General features: G+C 37.6%; 1 protein-coding gene across 3 annotated transcripts in view; it reads left to right on the top strand.

Annotated features, from left to right (window-relative positions):
* Window positions 1-15,933, top strand: part of b3gat1b (beta-1,3-glucuronyltransferase 1 (glucuronosyltransferase P) b) — a 226,906-nt gene that overhangs the window by 157,971 nt on the left and 53,002 nt on the right. For all 3 annotated transcript variants that reach the window (XM_028810370.2, XM_028810369.2, XM_051931493.1), the window contains one exon: window positions 15,465-15,761. In XM_028810370.2, coding sequence (XP_028666203.1) covers window positions 15,465-15,761 — 297 coding nt within the window. The remainder of the gene's footprint in view (window positions 1-15,464; window positions 15,762-15,933) is intronic.

The raw sequence follows: 15,933 nt of genomic DNA, 5'->3' as shown, positions 1-15,933 counted from the left end.
GTGTGTGAATGAGAGGGAGGTCAGAGGAATGGTGAGGATGCAGGGAGTAGAGTTGGCGAAGGTGGATGAGTTTAAATACTTGGGATCAACAGTACAGAGTAATGGGGATTGTGGAAGAGAGGTGACAAAGAGAAAGAAGAGTGTCAGGAGTAATTTGTGACAGACGGGTATCAGCAAAAGTGAATGGGAAGGTCTACAGGACAGTAGTGAGACCAGCTATGTTATATGGGTTGGAGACGGTGGCACTGACCAGAAAGCAGGAGACAGAGCTGGAGGTGGCAGAGTTAAAGATGCTAAGATTTGCATTGGGCTTGACGAGGATTGACAGGATTAGTCATGATTACATTAGAGGGTCAGCTCAGGGTGGATGGTTGGGAGACAAAGTCAGAGAGGCGAGATTGTGTTGGTTTGGACATGTGCAGAGGAGAGATGCTGAGTATATTGGGAAAAGGATGCTAAGGATAGAGCTGACAGGCAAGAGGAAAAGAAGAAGGCCTAAGAGAAGGTTTACGGATGTGTTGAGAGAAGACATGCAGGTGGTGGGTGTAACAGAGCAAGATGTAGAGGACAGGAAGATGTGGAAAAAGATGATCCACTGTGGCAAACCCTAACGGGAACAGCTGAAAGAAGAAGAAGAAGAACTATAATTTATATGTTAAAGTATATAAAAAGTTTAAAATTACATAAGGCTTATTTTTGCTGGTGCTGAAGTGATTGTTGATCACCGTTACCATTTGAGTGGAGATTACTTTCACTATGTGCCTGACTATGCTCAATACAATAGCCTCCATTTTCCAAAAGGCTTGTCTCTGTGAGTTTAGCATTGCTAACGGTCAAATTTGATGTTATGAGTTTTCTACAATCTATTCGGCGCTACACAACCTGGACAGGGCACCAGTCTATCATAGAGCAAACACACCCACACACCAAACACAAAGCACGGCCCATTTAGTGTCACCACTCCACCTAATCTGCATGCCTTCGGACTGTGGGAGGAAACCGGAGCACCCAGAGGAGTGCAACTGGTGAACATGGAGAGAACATGCAAACTCCACACGAGGACGACCCAAGACATGAACCTTGGTCTCCTACTGTGCTACCACACTGATAACTGGGTATGGTTCCATACAGTATTTAAAGTGGGATAACATTAATAATTAAAACAGGTCTAAATAACTGGTTTTTTCATTGGTTGTTTGTGTTGATAAAAGGCAAATAATAACATTATCCATCCATCCATCCATTTTCCAACCCGCTGAATCCAAATACAGGGTCACGGGGGTCTGCTGGAGCCAATCCCAGCCAACACAGGGCACAAGGCAGGAACCAATCCTGGGCAGGGTGCCAACCCACCGCAGTAATAACATTATAAACATAAAAAATAACACATTTGGCAGACTGAAAAGTGAAAAACAGCAATTTTCGGCTGTTGCAATAGTTTTGGTGAACTCTCATTCACCCCATCCTAGAACAAAACAGAAACAAAACAAGTGCCTTTATTATATAATTTCTTTCTTTACAGACCCAGAAGCACTTCCAGGTCAGACAGAATACTATAAGAAACAGTGAGGCTACATCTCTAGTGCTCCCCCAGCAGCTCTGGAGGTCCCTGATAGGCTATTGTGCTCAAACTACAACTCCCAAGCAGCCCTGCAGGAAGGCCAACTGGACAATCCATAAAAGTGTGCTACCTGTTTTCAACTCAGGGGAATATATTGCTGTTGTCTGTTGTCCTCTACTGTGCTTTCAATATTTTGACTTCCTATCTGAGAACCACCACCCCAAACACCTCTCCTGACTCGCCATATCCTCCATTACACTGTTTTTACAGTTAGCCAATTAAGTGTTTTCTAAAATGATGCATTGCTGCGGCACATAAATGATTCATAAGTACCCTTATTTCTACCTCTGTGGTGTCACCAAATACCCTAACCTCTCTAACCTCCACAAATACCCTAACCTCCACACGTTTGGGACGTTAGAACATTAGAAGGATTTAGATGAGAACAGGCAGGCCATTCCATCCATCAGGGTCCACCAGTCCTATCCACTTAATTCCTCCACAATAACATCAAGTTGAGTTTTGAAGGTCCCAAAAGTCCTACTTTTACCATATTACTTGGTAACTTATTCCATGTGTCTATGGCTCTCTATTTGAAGGAAAACTGGAGTGAAAGATAAAAAAAAATTAATAGAATTTCTTTTGACATGTGTCAGGTGGATTTAAAAAATGTAAAAAAAATTAAAAAGTTATCTGATACTTTACAAATGTCCTACACCAAGTAAATCGAATACAAGATCATGAGAGGTCCTGGCAGCATTAGAAGCAATGCAGGGGCCAATCATGGAGAACCCTAAACCTTCCTCTGCACAAATTAGTCTCCAACCATTTTTAAAATGAGGAATGGAAAAGCAGAGAACCCAAGGGAAAGCCCACATAGACATGAGAAGAACATTAAAACTGGTGACACGGACCAGGCCGACATTCCAGGTACATCTGCTGGACCTGTGAGAGCACTGCGCTAAGCTCTGCCCCGTATTAGAAGCCATTCTTTATTTTAATTGTTTGACATATTCAAATCTATAATTTCTTTGACAAATATGTATAAAGTATTGTCATTTTTAATTTGTAATACTTTGACAGGAACTATTAAATAGCAAACTGTATAGCAATATGAATATGTCAAGACTCAGAGAGTTAGCTCACCCGGACATTTTCAGTCTATCTATAATTTTAATCTTGAAGACAATAGGGCATATTTTACCAATGACAGTCTAAATTGAAGACCACAAAAAAAGTCATAATATTTCCAGGCCTTCTAATTTAATTTTTATTGCAGGTCTTAAACATTCTATGTCAACAGTTTAAATAATTAAGGTTAATTAGCAGCAAATTAATAGACTGTATAGTCAGCTCCTTTTATTTTAATGAGGCTTATAAAAAAAAGCCTCCCACTTACACCAGAAACAATAGGAAGCGTCTCGGATTGGGGGAGGCAGGCAGGTTGGAGAATCACGACAGCACACATTTCTGGCTGGGTGCCCTGCCACTTATCATCTTTTATTAAACCTTTGTAATAAGCATTGTTTTTATGATAAACCCGGCGTACTGATAAAAGACAGTTCAGCATTCTGAATAGAAGGAGTCCCTAAAGTTCAAAGTAATATCCAAAAAAAGATGTTAGGCCCATTAGTTTTTAATAAGAGAGTCAATGTTTCCATTAATCTTATGTGTTCTCAACAGAGGCAGAGAAATGCAAAACACACGGCTTGGAAAGGAGCAAATTAAAATGCCCTATAAAATATGCATAATATTATGTAAAGAACTGAATGCCGTGGAGCTGAACTCATTAATTATTCAGGTTATGTTTTAAAAAAATGCTTTTGTTGCCGCTTTAAACCGTGAAGCTTGTTTACTAAGAATATTGATTTATATTCAAATTGACACCCCCCACCACTTCCTTTCCTTTGCTTGCCAAGGATCACTGGGCCGTGGGCTTGGCAACTTTTGCCCAGTTGGTTTGATTGCTTTTATTCAGTGCCACAATATTTACTGCCTTTTTATTCAATGTACTTTAATAGCAGAGGATTAGTCTTCATGTGTACTGTTTGATTTTCAGCGTAATGTGCATATAGGAGAGGCTTTCAGTCCGATACTAACCAGTTTACATTATGTGGATGGGGTCTGTACAATCTCCCATAGACATACATGATTCTAAATTGTCCCAAATGTACGAAGGTGTCAGTGTGTGCATGAAAATGCCTTGCGATGGACTGGCATCCCAGCCTATGCTCACTGGTATCTTGCTCCCAAAGCTGTAACTTTTAATTGGTTCAACTGGATGATTTAAAAATAAATAAAAGGATCAATGGAGTGTTGGCTCGGTCGCTAAAGATCTGCACTGGGATCTGTAAGATTGAATGTTCAAATCCTGTTACTGCCAGAAGGGATCCTATGCTGTTGAACCCTTGAGCAAGGACTTTAACCTGAAAATTTCTCCGGGTCAGTTTACAATGCCTGACCCTGCACTCTGACCCCCAAAGGTCATGTGAAAAGACAATTTCTCCTTGGGGATTAACAAAGTATACCAAATCAAAATCAAAAAATAATGTTCTCCCATCCTCCTTAAGGTTGGCTCTTTTGTATTTTCCGTCAACATAATATGATTTACCGAGACGTATTCAGTAACATAGGCGTAACATAGGTGGAGTGGTGGCTCTGAGGCTAGGGATCTGCACTGGCAATTGGAAGGTTGCCGGTCCACATCCCGTAAAATGCCAAAAGGGACTCTGCTTTGTTGGGCCCTTGAGCAAGGCCCTTAACCTACAATTGCTAAGCGCTTTGAGTAGTGAGAAAAGTGCTATATAAAGCAAAAAAGTATTAATTAACATAGTTCATTCTAGGGCATGTCCATCAAGACAATAGAAATGCAAGCCAAGGTGGTCAGTTAATGATTACAGATGATGTGATCACTTTTAGCTTTCACTTATTCAGCCTGAAAGAGTTTTATCAAGAGAGGTCCTCCTCCCTTATTCTTTTAGGAACTTTATATTTTCTACTTTACACAACAACATTCCCTCTATATAGTGACTAAATCAGTGGAATCTGCCTATAAAACCAGAATATAAGGAAGAGCAAATTCTACAGTGGCAGCAAAATTATTTCACAGGAAGCTTGCATAATCTTCACAATTCATCACGCACTTCCAGAATTAACTTCAGTGTCAGCTACTACAAATTGTTAAATGCTTAAAACTATTACGTTTGATTAGGAATACAACATGGGAAACCCTGCACTACCAGAGACAATCTCTGAAAGTGATGAAGGGTCTTAAGGTTGTAAACATTGGAACACTTTAGAACATTAGAAAAAGTTTGACAAGAACAGGCCATTGAGCCCAGGAAAGCTTGCCGATTCTAAACACCTAATTTCTCCAAAACAACATCAAGTTGAGTTTTGAATGTCCCAAAAGTGCCATTGTCTACCACACTACTCAGTAACTTATTTCATGTGTCTATGGTTCTCAGTGTGAAGGAAAACATACCCTTAAGTTTCCAAGTGTGCCACCATGTTCTTGTTGAACTAAGTAGCAGCCTTGATCCGCTGTACTCATTATTTTAAACACTTTAATCATGTCACCACTTAATCCAGGACCTCTACTGATAGCACTGCAGGAGGAGGACACAGCAGATCCTCTCTGATTTCAGCCATGCCAGTCACAGATTCTTCACTCTCCTGTCGTCTGGCAGGCAGTACAGGTGCATCCTGGGACAGTTTCTACCCTCAAGCAATCAGGCTATTGAACTGCTGAATACTGAGCTCTTTGACAACAGTCATTTTAAAAACACCAGTCACTTTTAGACTTACCTTCTGTACAGAAACTGAAATGTACATATACACGCATTACACTCCCTTACTCCACAGACATTTAATATTTTACTATGCAATTTACTATACTATTTTATTCTTACTTTTATTATTTTTACTTTTTTATTAATGTATTAATTAATGTATTATTGCAATCTGAGTGGATTCTGATCCAAGAATTTCATTGCTAATAATTAAGATTCATTGTTATTTGTACATGACAATAAATTTGAAACTTTGAAACCTGCATCTCCATTTGCTTAAACAGCTCCTTCAGTTTTTCCTCATTTCGGGAATCAAGCTGGTTGCTCTTCTCCAGTCAGCTTAGTCACTCATGTTCTCACACGTCCTCCAACATTCTAAAAATAGTAAAAGGGCTAATAAAATACTAAGATAACACCTAAAAAGCATACAGTATAAAATCAAACAAAGGACACTCTGCTCAAACTACCCCCAGCACTCATATTTTAACTTTTTCAGGGCTGATGTCGACTTGACAATGGTAATCGACTGTAAACTGTGACAAAGCCAACCGTTATGTTTTAAATTGACTCTCGTGGCTAGAAGGAAAGTTAGATTCATTGGTTTGACCAAGATTTCCTGCACCCGCGTGAGTAGCAAGGCACAAACAATGGCAAAAATGGCACTGACATCTAGTGAGAGATCAAAGCGAATGCTTAAAACAAAATACTCTGTGGACGACGTTCTGCCTATTATCTCTGAACTGGACTATGACTTGTCGGACTCAGATTTTGAAACAAGTGATTGAAAACGAATGTGAGGTTCCAGCTTCAGTTGACTGGTCCCCAGCTAATCGTCGCACTGACAATGTTCACCAGGGAGGAGTGCCACTTAACAATGATAAGAGATAGAAACCAGATTGCAAGGCACTTTGACCCAGCCACACAAAGACAGCCTGGCAGCTAGCCTGCCGCATATTCTTAGCAAACTGGCAGCCGCAGCATGCAGAAACAGACGTTTTATGTTGATTTCTGTGTGAAACCACTGCTTTTCAGAAACGGTGTTTTTTGGAAAAAATATTCAGCCCTCAAAGAGTTAATTCCTGCATGAGTTTGGTTACTGTGTATTAAAAATGCACTAAATTTTACTTGAGGCTTTAAGGAGAAATGCCCTTCTTCTCTCAGGCAAGAGAGCATAACCTCTTGAGTCTTAAGAAATAAAGACAAGGATACTTACCCGACTCTCAGAGTCCTTACAGACAGGAACAAAATAATTTTAGATTAAATCTTTCAGCCAAACAGCGTAATCTGCACTCAATTACATGGGTAAAGTCTATACTGTATGGGATTATTGTGTTATTTACACACTCTTAAATTACTGTATATTTATTCTTTCTATTTTATTAGATACTTTATTGTTTTGTCTCTTTTATGCTTATTATTTTCTCTTGTTATTTTGCTTACATCATTATGCTGTCATTTTGTTTGATGCACTGCAAAAAGTGAAATCTAAGCAAGTGAAAAAATATTGATATTGTGACATTAAATCTTGTTTTCCTTATTGTAAGAATTATTGACTTATCAAGAAGCATTTTATTTATGATTATTTAGCTTACTTTAAGAAATTAATGAATTTTAATTATAATTTAATTAGTAAATTAAGTAAATATTGCTTACCCCATTGGCAGATGTTTCTGTTAAATAAAAGCGAAACAACTCCCATTTAAAGTTTTTTGTCTAGTTTTTGCATATGCATTTTTTGCAGTGTGATTTTCTATGGACACAAACATTCTTACTATATTTTTCATGATGTCACTATGCTATTTATGTTAATATAGGTCAAGTGGTTCATGACCTTTAGATGTCATTACAGTGGCCCCATGATAGTTGTTAGTTACGCATTTATCATTATAGTTACAGTATGACCTTATTTGGTCATGTCTTTCAACTTTGACTTTTGGTTAGTGTTTTGGTTTTGTCATTAATGCTTCCTTTATCTTCCTGGAACCTGACTACTGTTTAGTTGCCTAAATATTTGTTTGTGGTTTCCAAAAGACTCTTTATCTCCTTTTCCTACTTAAACTTTTATTTCACCATTTGCCTCAACTATACATCAATACTGAATGATTGAAACCGAAAAAAAAACTTCCAGCAATAAATGCCAGTCCTCATAGATCTATCATATCTTTTTTAGTATTGACAGATTAAAATTACTTTCATATTTATCTGCAGGTTACTTTCATATTTGAGCAGAGTTTTGTTAACAAGATCTTAATTTTGCTTTTAGTTTTCTTTTGAATGTTGCATATGGTTGCGTCACATTTTTCCAGGTCATTTGGCTGGTTGCGTGGAATGCTATTGATACAGCTTAGGAAGCACTGTGCACATCTCAATTTGTGACCGAATCAACATCATTTTATAAAAGGACTGAGGTAAAAAACTGTAAGTCTTCTGTGCTTCAAAATGAAAAAAAGAAAATCTTTGCTGTTATTTTCTAAAGAAATCAGATCAATTTAAGAATTACAAGATTTTAAACTTTGACTGCTTTTAGATTTTCAGTTTTGGTTTCACAATTTTGCTGTTTAAATGTTGACCTTTGTCTGTTTTTTGGTTTTAAATCAATTTCATATTTCATTTTTCTCTCTCATTTGGGGACTCTCTCTCAGTTCACTGATTATTTAAATTATTTAACTATGAACATACTGTATTTGATGGTTGTCATGAAGATGACGTAACAATAGTATGATAAAAAATATGTACTTAGAAAAAAATAATACTTTAGAACTAGTATTGCTAAAATCTCAGAAATTCTGGCCAGCTAGCCTGAGGGAATACAGGTGGCTAGGACATGAACAGAGCACAACTGAACAAGGAAGTTGAAGTGGAGGGTGGGTTGTGCCTGTGCTGTTTCATTGGCAAATGGAAGTGTCCAGAAGGTGTGACAGGAGCTATGGAGCCACAATAAGTGGAGCCTTGCTTACTGCAGACCCTCTCTCGGCCATTTATCCATTCATTGAGGAAAAGATCAAGTCTCTCTTGGCAGCCATATGTCTTCCTGGCCCTATGCAAAGAATTAACTGGCTTAGAAGAGAGTCGATTGTAACTACAAGTTTATAAATTGCCTGAAACTACACAACTATCACTGCCATGTTGTATTGCTTGCAAAGCCATGTTCTATTTGCTTTTTCTTTATGGCACTAGTTATAATATTTGAGCATTAAAACTATCTATAATACCTCAAATAATGTGCAACGTCTTTCCTGCCTCTTCTGGTATGCTAACTAATTGCCTGGGGCTACAGTTGTCAAAGGAAGGGGCGAGTGCTCAACTGCAGTACCTGACAGTGTGGTAAGAGTATGAGGCATTTTTTAAGGTTTAAAGGTCTACATAATAAAGACAATAAATGTGGACGAGTGTCACCCTAGGACCCTATCATGAAAAAAACAGTGGTCAAAGGTGTCCACTCATAAAATTAGATCCCCATTTACAACCGTAGTGGTCCCTTTGCTGATTCAGGAGAGTATCCTTTTTCTCAGCTTATATACGACAAAATTCCACAAAGATTAAGAGTAGCTTTGTCTTCCCTGTGCTTCACTGCTCATTTTAAACATTATTCTTAATATTTTACACCAGTAATATGTGTTCTGGCTCTTTAAAGTAGTTTTTATACACTGCTCAAAAAATTAAAGGAACATGATTTAATCAGAGTATAGCATCAAGTCAGTGAAACTTCTGGGCTATTGATCTGGTCAGTTTAGTAGCAGAGGGGGTTGTTAATCAGCTTCAGCTGCTTTGGTGTTAATGAAATGAACAAGAGGTGCACTAGAGGGGCAACAATGAGACGACCCCCAAAACAGGAGTGAATGGTTTAACAGGTGGAGGCCACTGACATTTTTCGCTCCTCATCTGTTTTTTCACTAGTTCTGCATTTGGCTACGGTCAGTGTCACTACTGGTAGCATGAGGCGATACCTGGACCTCTGTAAAGAGGTTGCACAGGTAGTCCATATCAGTATACGTACATATCCAGCATGATTTTTTTTTTCCCATTGAGATCTGATGTGTTTTCACAGTGTTCCTTTAATTTTTATATTAGTATAACTAAAGAGAAATATGGTGGTGCTATGGATTGTGCTGATGTCTCAGAGATCCCATCCCTGTATTTGACTCCTGTACTTGGGCATACTCTGTGTGAAGATTGCTCCTACTCCTTATACTTATATGGGTTTTTCTGCCACATCCTTAAATATGTGTAGGTTATGGTAATTGGTCACTCCAAATTTGTGGTATTTGGTTCTATGCCAGAATGGGTTGTGTAATGAACGCCTTGCAACCAATGCCACTGGAGTGGACTCCAGACTTGCCATGACCCAGAGTCTGGTTAACCAGATTTGAGAGTGTGATGTTAATTTACTCATATTTACGCTATATTTTTGCTTATCCAGTTTCTATTGTTTTCTTGTGAACAGACACAATTTCTGCCATAACAATCTAGGTTTCATATTGGAATAACACTGAAGTAGTAGACTTGGACTTCTCTTTAACTCTCTGTTACCTGGCTGTAGGGAGTTTCATGTAAATCTTAAAAGATCTCTTTGGGGATTCAAAAGACTGATCTTTCATTACTAGTTTAAGCTTTGCCCTCTCAGTAGCAGGTTCTTAAAACCTTTAATTAGAAGACCCAAATAGGAAAATCAGTATCATGCTGGAAGCCAAGAAGATTATAATTATTATAATGGCAGCAAACAAACCCACTTCCATTTACAATGGATGAATTTTGAGGCATCGGGAAACCAAATCCACACATACTGGTGTAGGAAACTTGAGGGACTGGGAAAGGTTATGTGGACCGCACACAAACATCATACACACTGGAAGCTGAGATCTTTTTCCACTTTCATTTCTAAAATAATCAGTCCTCCTGAACTGAATAATGCCCTGTACTCAATGCTGCTGGAACTAGCTGGCCACAGACTTGTTTTAATCTGCGTGAGTACAGAAAATGAATGGATTAATGAATGAATGATTAATAAATATGCTTTGTAGTAAAAAATATAAATGTGAAAAGGGATAAAATCCAAATTAAAAACTACTTTCCTAATCCAACCATAATTCTTTTTAAACATTAACATTTAAGTCAATGAAAGTCTTAATTATGATATTTTAAAATGACTCTTTATTCTTGCATACACCAAATTTGTTGTTAGCAAGCTATGTTGTGCTAATTAAGGTGGACCAGTCTGCCAGTATCTCCTCTTTGACATGACACATTTGCTTGTTATGTGACAGCCATGGATATCTGGAATCTTAGAAGTATTCAAGCAGTAACATCTGACATCTACCCTTCAAAGATATGGGAACAATAGTGACAGTGAAAAGGTCATTTAGCCCTTTCAGACTGCTTCTTTAGGCCTAATTAGATGTCTTGCTGTTTCTTTAGACCACAGTCTTTCTTATTGCCTTCCCAATTACTAACACCTGCGTTTGTCACCAATCAGAATTCACTTTGTACTTCAGCCTAACAAATTGGTGATACAAAAACAAAAATGTCTTCTTTAACTTAATTAAGTACAGAGAGTATTAGAAGAATTCTGTAAGCAACCGCCATGATAGATCACCAACATGCCCACTTTGGATTGGATCCTGGGCTCTGTTCCATGCTTTACTTGTTTAATATTTCTAGCTAGGTGGAAGTGTGGATGCCATCTTACTGACTACTGTAGTTTTTTAGCAGGTTAATGAAGAGTACATGCTATTTTGAAAATTATGAAGTGTCTTTGGATTAATTATAGGAAGCTACAATCCACACCCTTAAGCGCTAGTGCACTTAGCTGTATGTGAATCTTCCACAGTTAAAAATTTGCTTGATTTCCTGATTATGTGCAATTCATCACACTTTGCCTAAATACCTGTATAAGTTAAAATCAGAACATTAGATTAGATAAACATTACTAATCCTGAGGGAAAATTTAGATGCATACAGCAGAAGAAACATAAAAACAAAGATAAAGACTCACAGGACAAATAATACAATCAATCATTCAATTAATAAATGCATGCGGTGCATTAATTGCAAAATGAACTTAAAAGAGTTACATCATTTAGTTTGGTGTGCTGGCAGAAAGCACTGAATTGTGTGATAGAAGCAGGCAGAAAAGCACCCCCCAAGAGGTGCTTCTTAGCACACCATGGTGGAGGAATGAGGCTGTGGCTAAACGTGCTCCAGGACAGCACCTCCTTCAGGGGTTAGAAGGGATTTTTCATGATGGCATCCAATTTTGGGACCATTAGCCTTTCCACCACAGCTTTCAGTGTTTCCAGGGTTGCAACACTTTAGGTGTATCAAATCATATAAGCAAAAGTGTAGAATATTGTTTGGTATACTTTTTAGTCACAAAATTAACTTCATATTTGCACTATTTAATTTTTTATACTGTTAACAACTTTTTGATATAATATGGGCCATTTTACAGAATGCTACATTATGTGTTTATTTGTTCAATTTTGGATGTGGGGGTTGTGGGATGATGATATCTTGCACAAATCATTGATTTGAATCTTTTGGCTTTTTCTTACACCTACATAATCTGTAGATTAGCTAGGATTGCCTCAAATGATTAGTGTGAAGGGTGACTAGTGATTAATTGAGACAGTATAAATTGGACGGCTTTAAACAACAATATTGATTGGTGCCTTATAAAGTTTTTTTTTCCGTAGTAAAAGTCACCCGAATTATCACAAATTCCCTTAAGTGTTTTGTACTTTTGTTTATTTTCACTGTGTCTCATATACTGCAATCACCTGGTACTGTTTCAAGAAAATGTTTTCCTAGTTGCCTGGATATTCATTAAAATAATGTATAATTACAGCCTGCTCTAGTAAATGAGTATGTATGGTGACCTTGAAATATAACTGAGCATGTCTTTGCATAGATAGATAGAGCAAATTAAACAAACCATAATGTTAATAAATAAAAACATCTTTCAAAACTAATAATATATTCCAAATAAAAAATATACCTCTACATCACAGGTGTCAAACTCCAAGCTCGCAGTGGCTGCAGGTTTTCATTCTAACCATCTTCTTCATTATTGACCAGTGTTTGCTGCTAATTAACTTCTTTTGCTTTAATTTTAATTAACTTGACTCAGGCCCCTTAGTTGTCTCTTTTTATAATTAGCAGCCAAAGAATAACGAGAAACAAAAGGAGCCGCCACATGATCAGCTCACCTGTGCCCATCACACAGTATCTGAAAATAAAGAACAGTGAAGGTCTCGGTAAGGTTGATCTCTCAGGTCACCAAAACATTTTGATGAACAGAAAATCAACAGTTTTGGAAATGTCTGCTGTGGCAGAATGAGAGCAGCAACAAGCCATGGAATTAAATAATGGGCTTAATTAACAGCAAGAATAAGCTTCTCATTAATGGATTGGTTGGAGTGAAATTGGTTGGCGTTTCAAATCCCAGTTTAGCTGCTCATCTGTTGGGTCGTTTCACATCTCATTTCTGTTTGGCTGCCAGTTCATGAAGAAACGAATCAATTCAGAGGACTGAATCCTTAAAAACAGGGCTATTAAAATGAAGGGAAAAGGAGTTAATTAGCAGTGAAAATTGGTCACGAAAGAAGAAGATGGTTAGAATGAAAACCTGCAGCCACTGCGGCCCTCCAGGCCTGGAGTTTGACACCCCTGCTCTACATGATTCAAAAGTTTACTTTGAACTTGGAGAAAAAATTAACAAATGTCTCAAGCACAAGAAACATATAAAGTCTCCACACTGTAACAGTGCCAACACATCAAATCTACACTCCCATCATATGTATTCATCGATATGATCATAAAACAAATAAATAACATGTCCATACATTTCTTACACCTCCATAATCTGTAGATTATCTAGACTGGCCTGGAATGATTAGTGTGAATTAGTGTGAATGGGGACTAGTGATCCACAGCTGGATCAATTCGTTGTTCAAAATGAAATAACTCGTCAATAATGTAACAGTCCTCAGGATACAATGAGTTGTTAGCGTCAACATGACTGTGCTACACATACTTTAAATAAGACCATAAAGTGCCTCCTGTGCATCCATCTGGCATGCCATCTTCTGAAACAAAAGGCTCCGCTCAAAACAAATTAATTATGCCTCAGCCTGTTTAAAATTTCTTTGTGGTTGCAGTAAGTGTTCTCCCATATAGTATCGCCACTCTGCAAAGAACAAGACCAATTATGTCATTAACTTGTAAACAGAGATCCTTGTGAATGGGATGGCTTGATGTACTGCAAACTCAGTTAATGTGACACGGTAAGCATTTTGACTAATTGTCCCAATTTTGAAAACGTCATATTATTTGACAAGGTACACATTGGAAATGAAATAGTTTGATTTTGTTCTAAATTTCTACTGATTTGTTTTTCATCTTTCTCTTGGACTTTTTGGTTCAAGGGTTTTGAAAGTTGATGAATCTTATTGTGATAACAGTTTTTTAAGACATTTCTGTAAAGACAAATTTTAACATATTATACACAACGCCATTTCTTTATCCTGTGAGTGTCCCTATTGTGGGTTTGATTATGTACTGTTGCTAGCCACATTACTATGTAGGACAACCAGAGGGCACAACCTGTGATGTCACAGATTAGCAAGTATATAGATCAGCTCAATAACTTCACAGTTATCCGGGTTTGTGAATAGAAACCTCAATTACTACATGTGCACTTTTTATTTAACACTACTGGTTAAGACCCTGTGCTTTGAATCTTCTGATTTTAACAAAGTCCCAACTAATAACATCACTTCCATGGAGATATAATAAATGAAATCGAATAGAATCAAAATGCCATTGTAAGTGGTCATATTATAGTATTAATATTGTTATTAATTTATTATTACTGTATTTCAATAAATATTCATTTATGTGATGTATGCATTATGCTCATGTTAGGTTAGGTTAGCTTAGGCTAGGTTACATCAGGTCAAGTCTATACTTAATGCATCATCGGCAAAATGATACAAAAGCACATCCCTGGGGGCTGCTGGAATGTGGTTAAGTTTTCTCTGAACTGCGCATGGAATGGAGCAATGCAGACATGGTGCCTTGTATCCAAAGTCAGCATGGCAAAAATTACATTACACACAAAGACATCAACACTCTTAATGATGCACTGAACAGAACCATATGCCGTCATTAAGCAAGACGCAACCGTACTTTACCCTTCTCAAAAGATCAACCTTGATTTTTGATTAACAAACCTTGCCTGACTTCTAACAATATTTCTTCTCCTGACCGATCTCCCAATCGATTCTTTCTTCAGCAGAATAAGAAAGTCTTGATTCTAACATTCCTGTCAGTGTTTTAGTCACATATTTATGCAAAAATCTTACAACTGTATTAACTGAAATATAAAACAAATTTCACCTGATCTTACCGAGCTTCACTGGCAAAGTGTGCAACCCCAATAGAAGATATACTTGAGGATACCTAATGTAAATGAATAACAGCCATCCAGATGGAAATCAAAGAGCACTTCTTCACACAAAATGTGAATGGACTCTGGGCAGACTTATTGAGCTACTGTATGTTCTGTAATTGAACTAACTTAATGTTATAGAAAGCAATGTTATGTTATATATTGATATCCATGAAATGCAAATGCTTAAATCCTGCTTGTAAAAATGTCATATCATCTTGTAAGTTGATTAAATCCAGTCTGTGCTTATACATATCCCATCAACAGAAAATTTCACCTTTAGTAGTCTTCTTCTTGATGAATTCTGACATTCCTCTGTCTTGAATCCACCTTTCCTAAGCCATATCCCATATAACTCATGATTCCCTTTTTGTTACCTTACATATTTTAATAACTAGATTACTCTCTTGATAATAAACACCTTCATTTGTGTCTAACAAAACTCTTCTTCACTCTTCTACAAATTAATAAAAGCCACACTTTTTTGCCTGTAGACATTCCACACATCATGTCACACCATATTTCATTAGACAGTTCTAACAACCTTAAACTCCCATCATCATCCTCCTCACATAAAAGTATCCCTTCATATATAAAAAACTAAAATATTGACAACTTTCAGAATTTATCAGGTGGTCTGATCAAGCTGATTTTGTCTTTGCAGATGAGGTCAACCAGGAAAGTTTCTGTGTGGCCAGTAGCATTTGTAGGTGGCCTCCGGTACGAGTCACCCAAAGTCAACGCAGCAGGCAAAGTATATGGCTGGAAGACAGTATTTGACCCACATCGGCCATTTGCCATCGACATGGCAGGTTTCGCTGTTAACCTCCGACTAATCCTCCTGAAACCCCAGGCCTACTTCAAGTTGCGTGGTGTTAAAGGCGGCTACCAGGAAAGCAGCTTGTTGCGGGAGCTGGTGACACTGAATGATCTTGAACCCAAAGCTGCCAATTGCACTAAGGTAAGTAGCTTTATTGATATAATTATTGTCTCCTATTCCCACAAACCCTCTCCAATATATTTTCTCAAAATTAATTTCAGCAAAAACATTCAAAATGTTCTGAATGGTACTACAGGGTTCTCTGACACATAGGCAAAGCCCAAGCCAAGAGGACTTTTGAGGCCATGCAGGA

This window comes from Erpetoichthys calabaricus, chromosome 9, assembly GCF_900747795.2.
Source record: "Erpetoichthys calabaricus chromosome 9, fErpCal1.3, whole genome shotgun sequence".
Lineage (NCBI taxonomy): Eukaryota > Metazoa > Chordata > Cladistia > Polypteriformes > Polypteridae > Erpetoichthys > Erpetoichthys calabaricus.
Note: the sequence above shows the minus strand (reverse complement) of the source record. Positions and strands in the feature narration are given on the sequence as shown.